The following is a 23,235-nucleotide window of genomic DNA, read 5'->3' as shown; positions in this document are numbered from 1 at the left end:
AGCCTTAACTACGGACGACATGTCATAATAAAGGATAAAGTCCACTAACTGGTGATTTTGGCCCAGAATAAGAGGAAAATAAAAATGTTAAATTGTGGTTTTTTTTTCTTTATTATTGAGCTAAAAACGATGTTATTAAAAAAAAAAGAAAATCTGAAAAGACTCTATTTCCCCGTCGATCATTGCCAGATTCTTCAAATGAGCTGAATCCGGCAAAAATGATGAATACTTTGCAGAAATAAAGTATGAGCCTAATCGTGTAACAATAAGAAATTTCAATATGTTAATAATTGTAATTTATACTTGCTGACAAAATTTGGTATTGTTACTCGATTAGGCTGCCCTTCAAATCTGAAATAATAAAATAATCGTCTTGGGGTATGCATCGCCATGATTTTCTAACAACCGGGTCAAGTCCTATTCCGAAAAATATATATAACCGCGAAATACCCACATATAGTACGCATTAGAAAAAGATGGGATATAAGGCCCCGATTTCAACATAAACATTTATTTTCTGATACTGTATTCAATAAATATTTCTTCTTGATTTAAAAAAAATTAAATTGTCGACATTTCTTTTCCCATTTATTATCCGGATTTTTGTCGTGTCGGCGTTTACTCTGCGGCTGACAAATTGGCAGACGACTGACATCTGTTTGTTTACAACAGGGATTTCTGCAATTTAGAACTTGCATCTGGATTTTATTGGATACATAAGCAAAACAATGTATCTGTAGCGTATTCCAGGCAAGTATTTTGGTTTAATAATCTTAAGATATGCCACATGAGCAAGTGCTATTCTTGACACGGCATGACCAGCGAGTCGGCTGTTATGATGCTATTTTTAGATATCAGTCGCACGGTCAAACTCCAAAGTTTAGAACATATTAGTCTATATACATTTCAAGACAACCCATTATTTACTTATGTAGCTTAATATCCATAGAATATCAATAAAGTCTTCGATTAATAACTTTATATCCAGTCTAGTAGAAGCGAGCTGAACTTTGACCCGCCTGCATCCATCATGACTTGTTTACGTTTTTTTTCACTGCATTTTGTTTTCGGTGATATTTTTTGTTTTGCTTAACACACGTATACCAAACTCCATATCAGCATTATATAGCTAATAATCGATGATACTGTACCAATAATTCGAAGTAGTTCATTCTGCATCGATCACAGTGTATTCTGTTTGGAAAGTGCGGCACTCGGGAATGGATACAGAATTTTTTTTCGCTAATGGCATTGAAGGGGGCCTTGAAAGTTAGACTATAATTATAATCAACGAAGTCGGGTGTTGTGTAGGCTAGTCGGAGGACAATGATTCATTAAGGCTGACCTTACACTGGTTAGAACATTAGATTACCCCCCCCCCCCCCTTGGAGGTCTTAATTGGCTTGGGTTTAGTAGGGTTAATGGGCATACAGGTGAGCTGATAATTGTTGATTATATAGTCATAGCAGTGAAATCAAATGTACCAAGGTAAAGAGTTTTATTTAATCTTCATTTTCATTGGTATTTAAAAAAATGTGGTTAAAGTGACAAAGTTTTATCACTTATCACTGTATGAATGGGCTTATTGATACATACACATATATATGTACACATACAATATATATAAATCAATAGCCACTTTGCAAGGATAGTTTCATTATCTACAAGAAAGAGAGATGTCCTCAAATCAAGGATTTATTAATGTCTGTTTTACTGAAATGTCCCAAAAGCTCTGAAAGTTCTGTAAACTATAATGCTAATAGTTTTGTATACAATGCGGTACAAAATGTATCTTCCTTCAATTTCATACACATATATATTACAAAATTAAACACTTTGAAACCTGTTCTCTCCCGAGTCTACCTTCCCCCTAGATCTACTCGCATTCATCTTTTTTATATCACCATGAAAGAAATGATGTTTTAATGCAACATATCTCAATAATTACTTGATCAATGTTTTATAGACATATTATTCATATGATAAATAATCTTGAATGTCAAGTCATAACTATCACAAAAAAAACCCCTGACATAATACATATCTATTATGAAGCAGAGAACATTGTCACCTTGGCTTTTACATTTATATGTTTGCTTGCTAATCAGTTTGTTTTAATTGATTTTAATATTTTTTTCAGTATGCCAGGACAAAAGAATTACAGATGTGCATGCTGCAACAAGCAGACAAAACCAGAGGGAAGGCGTTACATTAATGGGGAGACCTACAAATCGTACAGAAAGTACTTGAATATCACCAACAATGATGAAACTCTAACAACATGTGGGAAATGCTACATAAAATTCCGTAGAACATCAGATGAGCATTTAGCAGTAGTTGGGGAGCCTGTTCAAATGCCAAGCAACATATGTGATGATGACTATATTCCAAAAACTAAAAGACAAAAAACAGAAGGTAAAACATTTTGTTTTCTGCAATTACAACTGATAGCGAATCTTCCTCTAGCTGTGGCCTCTGGCCATTGCTGTGATACACTTTTTATGCATTATTTGTATTGATAATTTGATACACATTTTAGTGATATTTACTTTTCCATTTAGTTAGGTTAATATATACAATAAGGGGCATTTAATTTTTCATCTGAAAATATAACCATGACTATAATATTATCATATATAGCACAGGTCATTTTCCATGTAATAAAGGAGTGTGATAAAACTGATAAAGCACACCTACATTATACACTTGCAAATGGGTCGTAATACTGATGTGCCAACATTATACCACTAGCCCTCCACCTCTGGGTTGCGAGTTTGAAACCCACTTGGGGCAGTTACCAGGTACTGACCACACATCCTTAATTGACACTGGCTGTTCATAGGTCGTTAAGCAAAATAAACCAAAACAAAATTTAACCAAAGTTACTGAGGGTAGATAAATGACGTCATGTTATTTTACATTATGTCACTATTGTCTAGTGAACAAATAGCCTTTTATAGAGAAATATTGAAATAGCTTATGTTTCTCGAGTGGTATAATACCCTGGTAAATAGAATTTTACACACAGTTCATAAACTCATTCAATATTATAAGACACTTATGCTATATTGTCTATCTTATATTTTTACATGGATCTCACAAAAGGCTTGTTTCATAAAATAATAAATAAACTTGTTTTACATATCTCTTGTGTTAGATTTTTGCAGTATCGTTAATAAATATTTATGTCTGTTTTTGTTTTAGGTATTGTGAGTCCTAAAAACATTGCATTGCCAATAGGAAGTACTGGTAAGAGCCACTCAACATGCTGTGTATGCAAGCGCCGGGGACATAAACTTATTGTGGTACCATCTGATTGCCGCTACAGGTTGTTTGTAGAGAATGGAAAATTACTATTGGCGGGTGCAAGATGCTGTATAGGTCACCTTGATGATGGGTTCTTTACTGATCATGCATTAACAAACTACCTTGGAGATTGTTTCAAAGGACAGGACCACTCAAACCTTAACAGGAGTGACATTATGGAACTGATTAATAATGTAAGGTCAATTGCCATAAATAATCAAAAGTACAGAAAAGATTTCAATCAAGGTAGTTCATTACAAGATTCGGATTACCTAAGCCTGACAGGAATCACAAAAGAGAACTTTGATGATGTTTGCTCACATATTAAAGACAGTAATATCAGATCAACAAAGAACAGAACAATGCGGACATGTGTTGCCCTACTGTTAGTTAAACTACGTGCAGGTATTTCAAACAAACTGCTGTCAACACTCTTTAACATTGGGAAATCTAGTGTACGACGAGCCATTGTTTCGGCTAGGAAAGCATTGTCTGAGCATTTTACTAGGAACTATGTAGGATTCCAACATATTACTAGAAATGAAGTGATTAAGGAGCATACCAGACCCTTGGCTCAGGAGCTTTTTGGCAGTATTATTAACAAGCCTTCAATTCTTGTCTTGGATGGAACATGCATCTATATCCAAAAGTCTCACAACTTCAAATTCCAGAGACGATCATACAGCATGCATAAGACTAGACCCCTGGTGAAGCCCATGATGTATGTAACTACCACTGGATATATTGTTTCTGTTCTTGGACCCTACCTAGCAGATTACAAGAACAACGATGCCAATATCCTGAAACACAATGTCAAAGGAAACATGGAGAATTTGACGGAGTGGATAAAGGAAGAGGATGTCATGGTTGTTGACAGAGAAATGGGTATCCACACCGAAATGCCACGTTTCCTTTCAAGAGGTCAGAAACAGTTCACCACAGAGGAGGCTAATTCATCCCGTTTAGTCACTAAGATTCGATGGATTGTGGAATCTGTGAATGGACGCATCAAGCAGTGGAAATTTCTCCAAAACATTGTTCCCAACAATCAGATACCATACATTGGAGACTATGTGCAGTTGATTTGTGCATTATGCAACAGGTACCTTACACCACTAAATAGAGGAGACTCGGAGGAGGATCAACTGCTTGGTGCAAAGATGAAGGTATGCATTATATGTATATACTTTTGTATCAAGTAATACATTTTTATACACCTGTGAAAATAATGTTGCACATTATGCTAAGTGAAGTGTCCATACACACTTTGGTTTTTGCAACATAACTAAATAACATATTTCAAAGACAGTTTTTAGTCTGAAGTTGGGCAAAATTTTTACATAATTTATTAGCTTACGTCTTTGTGATTTGTTTCCACACAATCATTTGATAAAATATGACATGAAAGATTATATAGAGATAGACAAGACTGAAATTAAACTAAGATCTAAGTTTTGATTATGATTGCCACATATAATTTAATACTTCACATACTTTTACACGTAATACATCAAATGATTTTATAATTTCAGGTGCTGGTCATCAAGCAGAACGGTTTACAAGAGCGTGTCATCCGTGAAAGGCTGGACAGACGAACAGGTGTGTGGGTCAAGCTTGATGCCTCTGACGTGGTACCACAGTTCCCGAAGTTGTCTGAGGAAGATGTGCGAAACATAACATTTGGTGTGTACCAACTGAAACTGACTCAAAGTTACACCCAGGAGCATTTGACTGATGATGGAGATTACATCATCATGGCCAATGGTGATATATCCAACATTGTTCGAGTGCAGATTCAGAGTAGACATATCTCCTCGGAGAAGTACATGCTCTGGATCCAGTATGATGAGGCCTTTGTTACCAGCTGGTATTGTCAGTGTCGGGCTGGAGCCAGAGTCCTTGGTACATGTGCGCACGTCTCTTCTGTTACCTGGTACTTGGGTTTTGCCAGACACCAACCTTCAATAAGCGGAGTCAGGAATTGGGCAGATGCATTGGAAGATGCTGCACACATGCCAGTAGTAATGGAGGAGTCTGATGGCGTTGATGAAAGCAGTGATTCGAGTGAGACAATAGAAGAATTATTACAGGATCTCACAGTATAAAACAGACAACATTATTCTAAAATTGTCACTACAGAGACAATCGGTTGATGTGATTATTTATGACATACCTGTGTTGTATGATATTTATGGCATTGCTAATATGTCAGTTATGTGTTATGTGTGTGTTTAACTTTTTTTTCAAAAAGTAAGTTACTGGTTCATAATTCTAACTTACTTCAACCAATCAATAAAAATATATATATAAAAAAAAAAAAACATAAGCCAACCAGACTATGTTGATGAAGGTATAAATGTTTTAATAACATGTTCCCCAGTAAAAAATTTAATCATTTGCTTAAATATTTTCATTTTGCCGGTCCACAGTCCGGGAATTCAGCCTGTGACATTGTCAAGATGAAAAAAGGAGATAAAGAGTACCGTGAAAAATCTCAAGTCACAGGCTGATAATGGTGATGGTGTTTTTTTTTTATTTTGTGTTTTATATTTTGAAGATGATATTGTTATTCTGCAGTGACAGGGAAAAGAAACCACCACCACACAAATGTAGATTAATGACCCTGTTACCGAATTCAAATTATTTGTTAAAGAAAGCGATAATACTGGTATTCTAATGCTATTTGTTGTTTGAATGAACATGCGTCTTAGACATTACATTGTAAAACATCCATTCTGTTGAGAAATGAAATAGAACATACATTATACATAAATTAAATGATTATCAAAATGTTATTGATGGCTTATTATTGATGATTCAAATCATATCCTATTAAAGAGACAATTTAATCAGAAGTGTTTGTTTTGTTGTTGGTTAAAAGATAACGAAGACAGATTGATGAACTTTGATCAACAAATAAAGCATACAAGAAGGCAAAGCTCATTGAAATAAGGGCAGCAGTGGTCGATCATGAATGGTTAAGGTGTTCCAACATCCTACCACTAGCCCGTCACTTCTGAGTCGCAAGTTTGTTAACAAGATGTAAAACGTTGTTACAATATTTAGACCAATACATGAAACCGATACTTGCTGAAACACCACATCGAGGCTGAAGTGATATTCATGATTTCCAAATGAAGCAAAAAATAATGAATGATAATTATACTAAAATGAAGTTAGAGTTGCAGAACTCGACTTTGCTTTGACAAGGCATATTGTATCAGCTGCTATAGAAAAGTTATAATAAATGGAGTTCCTGTTATCTCTTTATTTAGAAATTCGGCAAGTTTTTATTGAAAATGTGCCAATTTCGATACACAAATAAGTTTTCCTTTGTCTGTGACCTGATTTAATAGCGGTTGCTAAGGGAACTATAAATGGTTAATTGGTTGCTATGGAAGCACGCTAACCATGGATAAAGTGTATACTATATGTGACATAATTATAAAAAGTCACCAAGGTACTTATAAATTTAAGAAAATACAACGTAAACATATGCATATTTTATGCATAAAAATGATGTTAAGCTGATTCACCTAGGGTTGTTAAGGGGAAAACATTGTTGCTAATGACACATAAGTGCATTGTTCTATGGTACTATTTAAACTGGTATGAGAAATTAGTTGTGGTTTATTTAATTCTAAGCTGGACTGATTTGTTATCCTGATACATGATGCACAGAGCAGGTATTAATTTGATGTATATTACATAACCTTGTATTTGTGGTTGCTAAGGAGTACAATTTCAACGAGCTGTAACTATGGCAATTGGCGACACATTGTAAAAATTAAACCAATTTATGAATTTACATCAACTTGTTAATAATTGGTGTAAAAATGAAGTAAATCGGAGATGGGGCCAAAAATGGTCCTTATTGCACCTTCTACTTTCATTTAATCTGTTAATGCAACTCTGCAAATATCCTGGCATTGTTTGAAGTAAGTCAATAGTAAAGCCAATGTAGTTTTTTATTTAAAGCGATTGTTTAATTCTGAAAGGAAAGGCTATTTTAGAAAATTGTCATTCCACAGGATCGACGCCAGTTTCGACGACGGCAGCTTGGGGCGTATGGCTAATGATGGCCATAGATATTCCAACGCGGTAATGAGAGTCGTCGACGGAAACGTTGGCTTTTTTGCAATAAGAGATATAGAGGAGGAGGAAGAAATCACTTATTCTTATAACAAGGGAGCTAAACAATGCTACCCTTGGAGGGTGAAGTAAGTGTGACGTGGTGTGATTTTTAAATTATTGTTCAAAATTTATATTTCTCTAAATTGATTAAATATGAAGATTTGCAACTGGATATGTAATTATGATTAATTATAAAGTTAATGAGACAATGTTTAGTAGACATGCGTGGTTCAAAACTGAGATATCATATTATCATATGATTTGTTGTAGAAAAAACAACTACAGCACTGCAAACTAAGAGTGACAGAACGAAATATTACATTTACATGCATTGACCAGTCTTTACACTGAACTGATGAGCGACAGAGCGGGGTTATATAATGTTGACAAATATTGACCAAACTTTGAACAAAAAATGACAGCTCGCTTAATTCGAACACTCGGAAAACTCGAAGTTTTCCCGTAGTTCGTCGAGTTCGAGTTAACGAAGCTCCACTGTATTGTCCTTAAATAATTATTCGCAATGCTTTTCACTTGAAACTATCCAATAGCATTACAATTAAAATGAATCCAAACTTCATTAGCGAAAATATATATATATATGATTTCAGGGATAAAAAAACCACCACGAAGAATAGTTGTGACGATGATGTCGTTGATGCTGCTGATGATGGGAATAAACTGAAAAATGGTAAAATTCGTTTGCAAAGTTCTTTTTAATACATAACATACAAGTAACAAAGAAATTAAGCTATTGTACTTAGTTTTTATATGTACATGTTCTCAGCCTATATTAGTCCTTTCCTATAAACGTTTATGAAATGCAATAAAAAGAAAATTGAATGATTTCCCGTTAAATATAACACATATTTCACTCGTATGACAGAATATTTCGATATTTTTCACTCGTGCTTCGCACTCGTGAAAATATCGATATTATGTCATACTCGTGAAATATCCTCTATATATTGATACTAGTTTGTTATATTTTGGAGCGTGGCCCACAGTTTGTGCAATTTAGAAATTGATCGCCACGTCATAATATGGACGATGACGTTACGTCATGGATTAAAAAAAAATGGCGGAACAAATGACTGTTAATTATGTGTATATGTTGATTATTAAGCATTTTATGGAGACAAATTTTGCTAAGAATATGAAAAATAATCAAAAATATCGAAACCTCTTTTTTTCAATCCCTCTTATAGCTGAAAGATCGAATAAACAGAACGATCCTTATGTAAGTATGTGTTTTTCATTAAAAACGAAGCATGATTGACTGCTTGATAAAGCATATTGAATTCTCCTTTACAACAATTTTGTGATAGAGATCCGGACACATATTATTATTGGAAAAAATATGAAGATGTTATAATCTGATTATAACAAATCCCTACACAATTTACAGACTTTTGAGGGATCATCTGAAGACGAGGACACCCACAAAGACCAATCTTCAGAGGAGGATGTCTTTTCATGTAAGTTGACAACAATATCATAAGTGAATACATGTTTAATATCAAAAATGTCAAGCAAATATTTCTCTCGTTTTTGGAGTATTGTTCTAAATGTTTGAAGATCTGACTGAAACAGTAATTGCCTACCGAATAAATCTTGCCATCTTGCAATACAACAAAAACAATTTTCAGCTAGAGAAAGCAAACGCATGGAAGTTTGCAGCTGAGTAAACCTGTTTAAACAGGAAGATATATGTAATATATAGGAACATGTTTGTTACAGAACATTAGGAAACTGTGCTGGGCTAATGAGTAATTCATTTACATTTCTTTCATCAGGCCAGCATCCAGACGAAGATTCAGATACGACTCCTATAGGGAAAAGCCAAAAAAAACGTAAGTTGTTCCAAACATAGACCTCGTAAACGACTTTGCGGTACCTTTCTGTATTCAAGTTATTCAGCTCTCCCCACCTATATATGAATTAGCCAATTGAGACACTAGCTCACTGACAACATAGAAAATATTATATGTTATATGTTTTGAACCTTTGTCTATAGTCTACGATCATTTTATGGTGACAAATTTTGCTATGAATATGAAAAATAATCAAAAATATCGAAACCTCTTTTTTTCAATCCCTCTTATAGCTGAAAGATCGAATAAACAGAATGCTCCTTATGTAAGTATGTGTTTTTCATTAAAAACGAAGCATGATTGACTGCTTGATATAGCATATTGAATTCTCCTTTACAACACTTTTGTGATAGAGATCCGGACACATATTATTATTGGAAAAAATATGAAGATGTTATAATCTGATTATAACAAATCCCTACACAATTTACAGACTTTTGAGGAATCATCTGAAGACGAGGACACCCACAAAGACCAATCTTCAGAGGAGGATGTCTCTTCATGTAAGTTGACAACAATATCATAAGTGAATACATGTTTAATATCAAAAATGTCAAGCAAATATTTCTCTCGTTTTTGGAGTATTGTTCTAAATGTTTGAAGATCTGACTGAAACAGTAATTGCCTACCGAATAAATCTTGCCATCTTGCAATACAACAAAAACAATTTTCAGCTAGAGAAAGCAAACGCATGGAAGTTTGCAGCTGAGTAAACCTGTTTAAACAGGAAGATATATGTAATATATAGGAACATGTTTGTTACAAAACATTAGGAAACTGTGCTGGGCTAATGAGTAATTCATTTACATTTCTTTCATCAGGCCAGCAGCCAGATAATGAGTGTGATGAAAGTCCTGTGTTGAAAGGCAAAAAGAAACGTAAGTTGTTCCAAAACATAGACCTCGTAAACGACTTTGCGGTACCTTTCTTTATTCAAGTTATTCAGATCTCCCCACCTATATATGAGTTAGGCAATTAAGACACTAGCTCTCTGACAACATAGAAAATATTATGTGTTATATGTTTTGAACCATTGTCTATAGTCTACGATCAAGCAGTCATTAGAAAAATTAATAGAAAATTCATATAATATACATATATAAGGATTTTCAGTTATTTATACTCGATATCTTTATGAGTTAATGTTCAATGGCTAATAACCAAGCAAGCAATACATAATGCAGATGAATGTGTTGATTTATGTCAAAACCTATTTCGTCGAGACTTTTATGTTTAACAGCAATATGCCCAGAATGCCTTTTGCCAAAGGCAAAGGTGGCCAGGCATTTACGCCTGGTCCACAGATGGGACCATACAAAGGCAAAAACGTGGTACCTGTAAGTATTAATAGAACATATGATTGAAACAATAAGTTCGTAGTGGAACTTTACTTTAAATACAATGTTTCCATCTGGTAATAACAAGAGACATGACTCGAATGTATATCCTGGATTGCAAATTTTATATCTCATAACACTGTAGCTGTAACGTTTTCCACATACAGTTGAATAGTCTGCTAGATATACTGAGTAGTTAAGGGAAAAATATATAAAGAGGGATATTGATCTGTTCAATGTCTAAAGATGTATGATAGGTAAACTAGGCAAAGAAGTCATTGCAGTTGCAATGGAAACGCAATGCTAGCGCCATCATTTCGTCAGAATTCATAACATCCGACGAACAACTTAATAAAAGTTGTCTGTTATTGTTTGTACTACTTTTTAGACACGTCAAGTCAGCCAGACGAACGTCAGATGGCAAAAGTATGAGACGTAGACAAATCTGCGGCATTTGCGGTATCCCAGTAACGCGATTGACGCAGCATAAGCGCATCAAACATGGGGTAACGACTGCATGTAAGTAATTGGAATAGTGATTGTTACACATTTTTACAGAGGAAATCCGGTTGTATTCGCAGTTGTCATCGAGAGTATCACACCAATTAAGGACTAATTGTCAATTTTGTTGCTTGCATGGACTGATGAAGGGAAGTGAACCTCGTGCAAATGAAGTGAACTGCGAACCAAATTTAAAACTTCGCCACCAGATTTCAAAATTCGGTCGCAACAGTGTGACGTAAGTGCGTCACTTTGTAACATTGTTATACTTATCGTACAATTTGGTCACTCGTGACACAGGGACTCGGTTAAAAAAAATGATGTGATGCAGTCTAATAGCCGGGATATTCAGAGCTCGAGAAAAAAGTGTAAAATATGGATTTTAGTCGCAGGTTAGCTGGTGATTTACATAGTGTTCTTGGCATATTGGATTTCATTGTCGCACTGGCGTTTTGGGATGTAAATTCTGATAATAGTAAGTAAAGAAACATTGATTTGAAAATTGGTGGTATTCGACGGCCGGAAACGTGTCCTCCATATGTTTAGATTGAATCAAATTACGACAATAATGTGTCCCTGTTCTCGATATAGCATACTTCTGCTACCAGTCTGTTTTGTGTTGTTAAATAGTGTTTAAATTGAGGTTTATTTTCTGTGACCACTGAAATGGTATTAAGCATGGCATTCGAGATACAGCTAAAGTTAGACTTACTGCGCTACGTATGTCATGAGCTCGGTGCTATCGAGAATGCCAGTGTTCTGTCAGATCCTGTTTTCTAAACTGTCTGCATTATACTGGCATTTTTATTAGCACATAAAGTGGCTATTCCACTTGTGTTCATATACGTTTATAACAATGTTACGCAATTCACAAAGTGAAAGTGCATTCAAGTCTAAGGCGGTACAGAACTCGATCGCCATTGTAAACTCAGTGAATGTATTCACACGCCGGCAAGAAAGTGATTCGTCTCTCAAAACAGAAGCACGCGACCCAAAATGTTGAAAGTTTTTGGTAGATAAGTTATCAAATAAAATTAAAAAAAAATGTCGTCGGATGTTATTTTATATCTACCTGCTCTGGCACTGGCTCTACATTAACTTACTAAACAAAACAAAGATAACCATGTCATAACTGTGACATAATTTGCATTGGTGTAGTGATATGATTCTTATACTACATACGGGTTCTCGTGTGACGTAACGGTCGGCAAAGTATGGTGACCAGTTTGTTGAGGCTAGGGGACAAACGGCCAAGTCCTTTATGCAGAAACACACTGGGGCAGGGAAGCAGGGACAACCCACCAGCAACAGAACGGAATTGGCAGTCTGAATCTCGGAAATGTTTTAACTGCAATGAGAGGGGACACCTAGCAGCTAAATGTTCAAAACCTAAGAAACAACCAAAGGTTGCCAGTGTGGATCACAGGAACTCGACGGATGTGACGGAAGTTGCAGTTACCATGCAGACCATTAAGGGCCACATAGGCGGTCAGGTGGTCACTATACTCAGGGACACTGGGTGCAGTGGAGTAGTGGTACGACAAAGTTTGTTAGATAAGGAAAAGCCATTGGAAAGCAAGCAGTGCTGTAGATTGGCAGATGGATCCCAGATCACAGTACCTCAGGCAGAGGTGTATATAGAATCGCCGTATTTCACGGGAATTTGTATAGCATGGCTAATGGAGACTCCTATTTATGACATTATCACAGGCAACATACAGGGGGCCAGAGAACCTGGAAATCCATTGGTATCAGAGGGATAGAGAGGGATGTTGTAATAACATCAGTACAGACGCGAGCTCAGACGTTACGAGAGAAGGAGCACACAAAGTCATTGAAGGTACCTACACCCCTTAAGGATCTCGTGGAGAAAACTAAGATGATAGAGGAGCAAAAACAGGATGAAACACTTAAGGCATTGTGGGACATGGTGAAGGAAGTAACCACTAAAGTGTATAGAAATGGAGAGAAAGCAAGTTTCCTAGTACGGAATGGAATGTTGTATCGGAAGTGTGTGGATTAGGAAATATACGTCATCAATTTGTTGTACCCAGAGCATATAGGGAGACAGTACTACGGATAGTGCATGAATCTATCATGGCTGGACACATGGGGATTACGCGGACTAAAGAGAGAGTGTGGAGAGAATTCTTCTGGCCTGGAGGAAAAGCAAACATAGCCAGATACTGCAAATCCTGTGACATTTATCAGCGGACAGTGCACAAAGGCAGAATGGTCAAGGCGCCATCGGGGAACATGCCAATCACCAGACAACCATTTGAAAGAGTCGCTGTTGACCTGTTGGGACCTTTAATCCCAGAATCAGAGAGAGGTCACCGTTTCATTCTAACACTGGTTGATTTCTCTACCAGGTATCCTGAAGCAGTTGCATGGAAGAAAATTGACACACCGACAGTGGCAGATGCACTGGTGGATATCTTCTGTCGTGTGGGGGTGCCCAAAAAATATTGAGTGACCGAGGCTTGCAATTTACATCCGAGATGATGGCCGAAGTCAGTACACTGTTGTCGCTCAAACAGCTGGTGAATACACATTATCACTCTGCATGTAATGGTCTTGTAGAGCGTTATAATGGAACATAAAAGACTATGTTGAGAATGATGTGTACTGAAGTACCCAAGGATTGGGATCGCTACATTAGCCCATTACTTTTTGCTTACCGGGAAACACCACAAGAGAGTTTGGGCTTCGCTCCTTTTGAACTGTTGTTTGGACGCACTAACCGGGGACCTACAAAAATTTTGAGGGAACTGTGGACCAAGAAGATTGAGGATGTGGACACCAAAACCACCTATCAGTATGTATTAGATCTTCGCGAACGGTTGAAGGACACGTGCAAACTAGCAAAGGAGAATCTTCGAAAAGCTAAAATAGCTCAGAAGGGTTATTATGATAAGAAGGCTAAGACAAAGGACTTGCAGGAATGAGATCAAGTGCTTGTTCTGTTGCCCACAAAACACAACAAGTTGGAGCTACAGTGGAAAGGACCATATCCAGTTCTTAAGGCTATGGAATTGGATTACCAGATCGAAATGGCAGGGAAAGTAAAGACATTTCACGCGAACATGGTGAGGAAATACATGGAACGAGAAAAAAAGATGGAAGCTCAGAGTGTCGAGGAGAGTCAAAACCCACAAGGGGTGTTGTCATGTGTGTCAATGTCCGTGATCGAGGAAACATATGAGGACAGTCAGGACGGTCTCATGGACATCGCTGACTCTAGCCCATTGGTATTACCACACTTGGAGGCGACTGAGACTATCCGAGATTGTCAAGTGTCGGAAACACTAGAACTAGGGTAAGGAGCCGATGTGAGACAATTACTTAATGATTTTCAGAACGCAATGACAGACTTGCCTGGATGCACACCGTTGATAGAACACGACATTAAAACTACTACAGAACAACCCATCAGTGTCAAACCATACCCTATTCCATATCATGTAGCAGAGAAGGTCAAAACGGAAGTCAAGAAAATGATTGACATGGACGTCATTGAGAAGTCTGACTCTGATTATAGCTCCCCAGTAGTACTCGTAAGAAAGAAGACGGTACTTGCAGATTCTGTATCGACTACCGTCACTTGAACAAAGTGACAGTATTTAATGCCGAGCCTATGCCGACAGTAGAAGATCTTTTTTGTGAAGTTGGCAGGCTGTAAATTTTTCACCAAACTTGACTTAAGTAAGGGGTACTGGCAGGTACCAATGACCGAGGAGGCAAAACGTAAAAGCGCATTCTCAACACCGATGGGACTATACCAGTTCAAGGTTATGAGTTTTGGCCTTGTGAATGCACCTATGACCTTCAGTCGTCTCATGCGCAGAGCTGAAAAATCTGGACAATTTATTGGACGACATCCTGGTGTTCAACGTCACCTGGGAAGAACATTTGAACACACTTAGGAGTCTACTTCAACGGCTGCGAGACAGCAAACTTACCTCAAGACCATCCAAATGTTATTTTGGATTTGAGAAACTAGAATGTCTGGGACATATGGTGGGGCATGGAACACTGGAGCCAGTATCTGACAAATTAGAGGCAATCCAGAATGCAGTAACGCCAGTCACCAAATGCCAAGTTAGATCTTTTATGGGTTTGGCGGGGTATTACCGCAAATTTATACCAGATTTCGCAACAATAGCAGTACCCCTCACAGATCTGACCAAAAAAGGAATGTTTGGAAGCAGCACCAGATAGACTTGGCATCAGGAGAAAGCACTTACCCAAGGGAGACAAAGATAGAAGTTACTGACCCAAGGGAGGCAAGAATAGGAGAAATTACTGACCCAAGGGAGGCAAGCATAGGAGAAATTACTGACCAAAGGGAGACAAGAATAGGAGAAGTTACTGACCCAAGGGAGGCAAGCATAGGAGAAGTTACTGACCACAGGGAGACAAGAATAGGAGAAATTACTGACCCAAGGGAGGCAAGCATAGGAGAAATTACTGACCAAAGGGAGACAAGAATAGGAGAAATTACTGACCCAAGGGAGGCAAGCATAGGAGAAATTACTGACCCAAGGGAGGCAAGCATAGAAGTTACTGACCAAAGAGAGACAAGCATAGGAGAAGTTACTCACCCAAGGGAGCAAAGCATAGGAGAAGCTACTGACCAAAGGGAGACAAGAATAGGAGAAGTTACTGACCCAAGGGAGGCAAGCATAGGAGAAATTACTGACCAAAGGGAGACAAGAATAGGAGAAATTACTGACCCAAGGGAGGCAAGCATAGGAGAAATTACTGACCCAAGGGAGGCAAGCATAGAAGTTACTGACCAAAGAGAGACAAGCATAGGAGAAGTTACTCACCCAAGGGAGCCAAGCATAGGAGAAGCTACTGACCAAAGGGAGACAAGAATAGGAGAAGTTACTGACCCAAGGGAGGCAAGCATAGGAGAAGTTACTGACCCAAGGGAGGCAAGCATAGGAGAAGTTACTGACCAAAGGGAGACAAGAATAGGAGAAATTACTGACCCAAGGGAGGCAAGCATAGGAGAAATTACTGACCCAAGGGAGGCAAGCATAGAAGTTACTGACCAAAGAGAGACAAGCATAGGAGAAGTTACTCACCCAAGGGAGCCAAGCATAGGAGAAGCTACTGACCAAAGGGAGACAAGAATAGGAGAAGTTACTGACCCAAGGGAGGCAAGCATAGGAGAAGTTACTGACCCAAGGGAGGCAAGCATAGGAGAAGTTACTGACCAAAGGGAGACAAGAATAGGAGAAATTACTGACCCAAGGGAGACAAGAATAGGAGAAGTTACTGACCCAAGGGAGGCAAGCATAGGAGAAGTTACTGACCCAAGGGAGGCAAGCATAGGAGAAGTTACTGACCAAAGGGAGACAAAAATAGGAGAAATTACTGACCCAAGGGAGGCAAGCATAGGAGAAATTACTGACCCAAGGGAGGCAAGCATAGAAGTTACTGACCAAAGAGAGACAAGCATAGGAGAAGTTACTCACCCAAGGGAGCCAAGCATAGGAGAAGCTACTGACCAAAGGGAGACAAGAATAGGAGAAGTTACTGACCCAAGGGAGGCAAGCATAGGAGAAGTTACTGACCCAAGGGAGGCAAGCATAGGAGAAGTTACTGACCAAAGGGAGACAAGAATAGGAGAAATTACTGACCCAAGGGAGGCAAGCATAGAAGCTACTGACCAAAAGGAAATAAACATAGAAGTTACTGACCAAAGAGAGACAAGCATAGGAGAAGTTACTCACCCAAGGGAGCCAAGCATAGGAGAAGCTACTGACCAAAGGGAGACAAGAATAGGAGAAGTTACTGACCCAAGGGAGGCAAGCATAGGAGAAGCTACTGACCAAAGGGAGACAAGAATAGGAGAAGTTACTGACCCAAGGGAGGCAAGCATAGGAGAAGCTACTGACCAAAGGGAGACAAGAATAGGAGAAGCTACTGACCAAAGGGAGACAAGAATAGGAGAAGTTACTGACCCAAGGGAGGCAAGCATAGGAGAAGTTACTGACCAAAGGGAGACAAGAATAGGAGAAGTTACTGACCCAAGGGAGGCAAGCATAGGAGAAGTTACTGACCCAAGGGAGGCAAGCATAGGAGAAGTTACTGACCAAAGGGAGACAAGAATAGGAGAAATTACTGACCCAAGGGAGGCAAGCATAGAAGCTACTGACCAAAAGGAAATAAACATAGAAGTTACTGACCAAAGAGAGACAAGCATAGGAGAAGTTACTCACCCAAGGGAGCCAAGCATAGGAGAAGCTACTGACCAAAGGGAGACAAGAATAGGAGAAGTTACTGACCCAAGGGAGGCAAGCATAGGAGAAGCTACTGACCAAAGGGAGACAAGAATAGGAGAAGTTACTGACCCCAGGGAGGCAAGCATAGGAGAAGCAACTGACCAAAGGGAGACAAGAATAGGAGAAGCTACTGACCAAAGGGAGACAAGAATAGGAGAAGTTACTCACCCAAGGGAGCCAAGCATAGGAGAAGCTACTGACCAAAGGGAGACAAGAATAGGAGAAGTTACTGACCCAAGGGAGGCAAGCATAGGAGAAGCTACTGATGCAACGGAGTCAAACATAGGAGAATGCTCAGAAAATCAAGATGCCTCACATTTGGCTACAGTGGATACCAGATTTAAATCAGCTGCCAAAATATCATACGAGCAATTAGAAGAAAAGAGTATCTTTGAGGACAAAACATCAAAATGTGATGTTGGCGAAAAAGAAAGGTACAATGCAGAAAAGCAGAAACGTAGTAGCCGCAATAAAAGAGATGGAGAAAAATATTACCAGTGTGATGTTTGTGGTAAAGGTTTCAACATTAAGTCATTGTTATTGAGGCATTACCTGCTGCATAAAAAGGCAAAGTTATGTAATTGTGATGTGTGTGGAAAAGGTTTCAACATTAAGTCATTGTTCGTTAGGCATTCCCTGCTGCATAAAAAAGCAAAACCATTCAAATGTGATGTTTGTGGTAAAGGGTTCTGTTATATGTCATCTGTGAAGAGACACCTTCGTGTCCACACCGGAGAAAGACCGTACAAATGCGATGTTTGTGGTAAAGGGTTCTGTTATATGTCATCTGTGAGGAGACACCTTCGTGTCCACACCGGAGAAAGACCGTACAAATGCGATGTTTGTGGTAAAGGGTTCTGTTATATGTCATCTGTGAAGAGACACCTTCGTGTCCATACCGGAGAAAGACCGTACAAATGCGATGTTTGTGGTAAGGGGTTCAACGACCAGCATAATTTGAAGACACACGTTCGTATTCATACAGGAGAAAAACCATACAAATGTGATGTTTGTGGTAAGGGGTTCAGTTTCAAATCTCATGTAAGGCGACACCTTCTTGGCCATAAAGAAAAAAAATCGTACAAATGTGATGTCTTTTACAAGGGGTTCAATAAGCAGTCTGTTTTTAAGGCACACATTCGTGTTCATACCGGAGAAAGACCGTACAAATGTGATGTTTGTGGTAAGGGGTTCAGTGTAAAGTCTTCAGTAAAGAGACACCTATCTGTTCATACAGGAGAAAAAGCTTACAAATGTGATGTTTGTGGTAAGGGGTTCAACTTCAAGTGTAATTTGAAGACACACGTTCGTATCCATACAGGAGAAAAACCGTACAGATGTGATGTTTGTGGAAAGTTGTTCAGTAGAAAGTCTAATGTGAGGACACACCACTTTCGTGTCCATACAGGAAAAAAAACGTACAAATGTGATGTTTGTCATAAGCGGTTCAGTAAGCAGACTCATTTGAATGCACATATTCGTGCTCATACAGGAGAAAAAGCGTACAAATGTGATGTTTGTGGTAAGGGGTTCAGTAGCATGTATCATAAGAGGAGACACATTCGTGTCCATACAGGAGAAAAACCGTAAAAATGTGATGTTTATGGTAAGGGGTTCATTGAGAAGTCTCAAGCAAAGAGACACCTTCGTGTCCATACAGGAGAAAAACCGTACAAATGTGATGTTTGTTATGAATGGCTCAGTGCGAAGAGACTTAGAAGAGAAAATCCTTACAAATGTAATTATTGTGATAAGGTGTTCAGTAAGTAGTCTAATATCAAGGCACACTGTCGTGTGAAGGCAAACATTCATCCACAACACATGGATGACTCACTACCCTAGATATTGTCCCTATTACATAGATCGATAATGATTGATTGTTTCCCCTTATCTAGGTCAAAAATGTCTCGTTACCCTAGATGCCCCCCTAATAGATGTCCACAACACATGATTGGCTCGCTACCCTAGATGTCATTCCCCTTATAGATGTCCACAACACATGATTGGCTCGCTACCCTTGATGTCATTCCCGTTATAGATGTCCACAACACATGATTGGCTCGCTACCCTAGATGTCATTCCCCGTATAGATGTCCACAACACATGATTGTCTCGCCACCTTATTGATGTCCATTACACATAATTGGTTCGCTACCCTAGATGTCATCCCCATTATAGATGTCCAATACACATGATTGGCTTGCTACCCTAGATGTCACCCCCCTTATAGATGTCCACAACACATGACGGCTTGCTACCCTAGATGTCATCCCCATTATAGATGTCCACAACACATGACGGCTCGCTACCCTAGATGTCGTCCCCTTATAGATGTCCACTACACATGATTGGCTCGCTACCCTAGATGTCACCCCCATTATAGATGTCCACTATACATGATTGGGTCGCTACCCTAGATGTCACCCCCCTTATAGATGTCCACAACACATGACGACTTGCTACCCTAGATGTCATCCCCATTATATATGTCCACAACACATGACGGCTCGCTACCCTAGATGTCATCCCCTTATAGATGTCCACAATACATGATGGCTCGCCACCATAGATGTCAACCCCATTATAGATGTCCATTACACATAATTGGTTCGCTACCCTAGATGTCATCCCCATTATAGATGTCCACAATACATGATTGGCTCGCTACCCTAGATGTCATCCCCATTATAGATGTCCACAACACATGATTGGCTCGCTACCCTAGATGTCATCCCCCTTATAGATGTCCACAATACATGATGGCTCCCCACCATAGATGTCAACCCCATTATAGATGTCCACAACACATAATTGGCTCGCTACCCTAGATGTCAACCCCATTATAGATGTCCACAACACATAATTGGCTCGCTACCCTAGATGTCATCCCCCTTATAGATGTCCACAATACATGATGGCTCCCCACCATAGATGTCATCCCCTTATAGATGTCCACAATACATGATTGGCTCGCTACCTTAGATGTCATCCCATTATAGATGTCCACTACACATAATTGGTTTGCTACCCTAGATGTTATCTCCATTATAGATGTCCACAATACATGATTGGCTAGCTACCCTAGAGGTCATCCCCCTTATGGAAAAAAAATTACCTACAATATGTCTGGAAAGCGGGGAGTAGTAATTCCATTAATTTGCTTGTTTTTATTCTGATGTTAATAAAATATTATAAGAACATCATTAATTGTAATTACTGGTTTCAATGGCATTATTTGTTTATTGGGCATTACAGCATCTAGCCGATTTTTAACACAATAAAAGATTAATGGCCAGTAATAATTTGGCCTGATCACTTCCATGGTCATTATTTTATCTACATTATATTATATGTATTTGAATAGAGATTACACAATGAGTAATCGTTGTATGGGTATTTTTTGTTTCACTCGAGTTAGTAATTTTCTAAAAGATACAAAAATCACGAGCTACAGCTTGTGTGTTTTGTAAGTTTGTAAACGTGTCGACGTGTTTTCCTTTTACAATGTCATTTGGATGTAATGATATGACCTAAAGTGAACTACCACTGATTGATATGAAAAACTGACAATTTCGTAATTTCCTTGACATTGTGAAGCGGCCTACAAGCGTTAGCCAATCAAAACCATTAATTTTCGTGATTTAAAGAAAACATTCCGGTCAAAGGTCACCGTGTTAACCAATCAAATGCATTTAAAGTTTGTTCCTCGTGTGGTATTAACTGAATGTTATTTAACAGTTGTATTTGGAGTTGATATCTCCCACGTCCGTTGTGTTCGAATGAGAATTATAGTTATATTCTAATTCGTTTCTCTCAAACGAACATAAATTATTTATCATATAAACTCAAACTCATTACTGGGAGTTAGTCCGCCTAGCTATATGAGGACGTACTTTATTCACTTTAGATATAACAATAAATCACAAGCACAGAGTCCATCACTTTCCCATTGTGTCTTCGCTTCAATCCGACTTCGGAATGTTGCAAACATCCATGTTGTGTCCGTCCAATAAAGGTTCTACAATCACAGAACGAAAACAAAAGTAGACACACAGACGATTCAAAAAGGGGCGGGTGGGTGGGAAGTCAGTATAGTACAATGGCTAGGCAAACACAGACACCTGTACGTGTCATCACTGTCCTAAGACTACCTATCGCACGTGCCAATAATGCGGCACGTGCTGAACTCTGACCCGGACTTACCCATACACTCATTTACATAACTATGATAAATCTATCATTAAACTGATGCCTTCGAATTCGTTCGGACATCAGAAATATGATGAAAACTTTATCCGAACGATGATTATATATATGAGTGTTTGTGTGTACATGTTATAGAAATCCCTACTCGGCATGAACAACTGAATGTATTTTTATGAAATTTGATATGGGGCATCATTGGAAAAACAACTGATCCAATGTTGTATAAAAGGAGGATATGGCTCTCTTTGGGCTCGAGGGACGGGGCTCAAAAGGGGGAATAGAGGTAAATTCTTTAAATCCAGTACTCGTTCTGAACTCGTGTATGGATTTAACGAAAATTGGTCTGGAGCATCATTGGGCAAAGCAGATCTAATATATCAATTGAATGTGGCTCCGATGGGGTGGGAGGGAAGGGGCCCTTATCGTTAATATTTAAATCTCTTCTTGTCCTGAATGTCTGAATGGATTCTGATGAAATTTGGGGTGAAGCATTATTGGGTAAAGGTAATCTTAATGTTGTTTAAATGCAGAATATCATTTCCTTTGGGGCAATAGAATTAACGCCGAAATGTACAGGGGAAAAGGCGTATCCTATACAAATGCCTATGTCTTTGCCGTAGTTAGCGATACTTCGGGTCGAATTAAGAATTCTCAGGAATCAGTATTCGAAGAATTTTGGTTTATCTTGAGAGTAAAACTGTTGTATTAGTGTAAAGATTGTAACTTTTTCTACTTAGGAAAAATACACATTTAACATGAATTTCAATGATGACGACCTAAACTTTATTCAAACGAAGGATTGTCCCGTTAATGACCAGTACTTTTTGGTTTAGACCATATCACATCCATTGTCATAATGTTGTGTCTATTTAGTTGGCATTTCAGAATCAGATTGATATTTATGAAATAGAAGTAGAAATTGCCATGAATTATTGGGCCAAATTATTGCCATAGTCATTATTGGTTTAGTTTAATAATAATACAATACATGTATGTGACTTCAAAGGAATCGCAACAAATTCTTGTAGATCCCATTACAAAAATGTCATTCCCATTAATATTAAATCTATTGTTCATAAAAGTAAGGCTATTTTTGCTAAAATTGTATTGCAATATATTGCGATAGTTTACAAAATATACATAGTGAAATATATTTTAGGAACTATAAGCAAAAGAACAATGATATCTGCCTTTTTGGTAGTTGATTTGTTTATCATTTTAATTGTTCTTCTAAATAAAGTTGGAGTAGACATGAAAAAAAAAAAAAAAAAAAAAAAAAAAAAAGGAATGCCCAATCATGTCAACTGGGACACACCTCAGGAAAGGGCATTTACTACCTTAAAGCAGCTGTTGACGAAGTGTCCAATCTAACGGCTACCAGACCTCTCTAAAGAATTCACGTTGAGGACGGACGCGTCTGATACAGGAATTGGGGCGGTACTGATGCAGGAATTTGACGGAAAACTTCATCCAGTGGCATTTGCTAGCCGCAAGCTACTACCAAGGGAGCGAAGATATGCAGTGATGGAAAAAGAATGTTTGGAGCTGGTGTAGGGAGTAACAAAATTCACCCAATACCTC

At 38.3% G+C, this 23,235-nt stretch overlaps 2 protein-coding genes and 1 long non-coding RNA gene across 3 annotated transcripts; all 3 read left to right on the top strand.

Annotated features, from left to right (window-relative positions):
• The first annotated feature begins 3,542 nt into the window (after nucleotides 1–3,542).
• Nucleotides 3,543–5,613, top strand: LOC117318996. Its single transcript, XM_033873909.1, has 2 exons — nucleotides 3,543–4,472; nucleotides 4,839–5,613. The coding sequence occupies exons 1-2, from the start codon at nucleotides 3,669–3,671 to the stop codon at nucleotides 5,409–5,411; spliced, it is 1,377 nt and encodes a 458-aa protein (XP_033729800.1). The 5' UTR covers nucleotides 3,543–3,668; the 3' UTR covers nucleotides 5,412–5,613.
• A 1,792-nt stretch (nucleotides 5,614–7,405) lies between these two features.
• On the top strand, nucleotides 7,406–8,659 carry LOC117318995. Its single transcript, XR_004530537.1, has 3 exons — nucleotides 7,406–7,526; nucleotides 8,052–8,131; nucleotides 8,649–8,659. It is a non-coding gene; the product is annotated as an uncharacterized LOC117318995 (long non-coding RNA).
• Nucleotides 8,660–14,205: 5,546 nt separating this feature from the next.
• On the top strand, nucleotides 14,206–20,651 carry LOC117318990. Its single transcript, XM_033873902.1, has 2 exons — nucleotides 14,206–14,471; nucleotides 15,303–20,651. Exons 1-2 carry the CDS (start codon nucleotides 14,206–14,208, stop codon nucleotides 19,036–19,038), a joined length of 4,002 nt encoding a protein of 1,333 aa, XP_033729793.1. The 3' UTR covers nucleotides 19,039–20,651.
• The last annotated feature ends 2,584 nt before the right edge of the window (nucleotides 20,652–23,235 follow it).

This window comes from Pecten maximus, unplaced genomic scaffold (genome assembly GCF_902652985.1).
Source record: "Pecten maximus unplaced genomic scaffold, xPecMax1.1, whole genome shotgun sequence".
In the NCBI taxonomy this organism is placed as follows: domain Eukaryota; kingdom Metazoa; phylum Mollusca; class Bivalvia; order Pectinida; family Pectinidae; genus Pecten; species Pecten maximus.
This window is presented reverse-complemented; position numbering and strand designations above follow the sequence as displayed.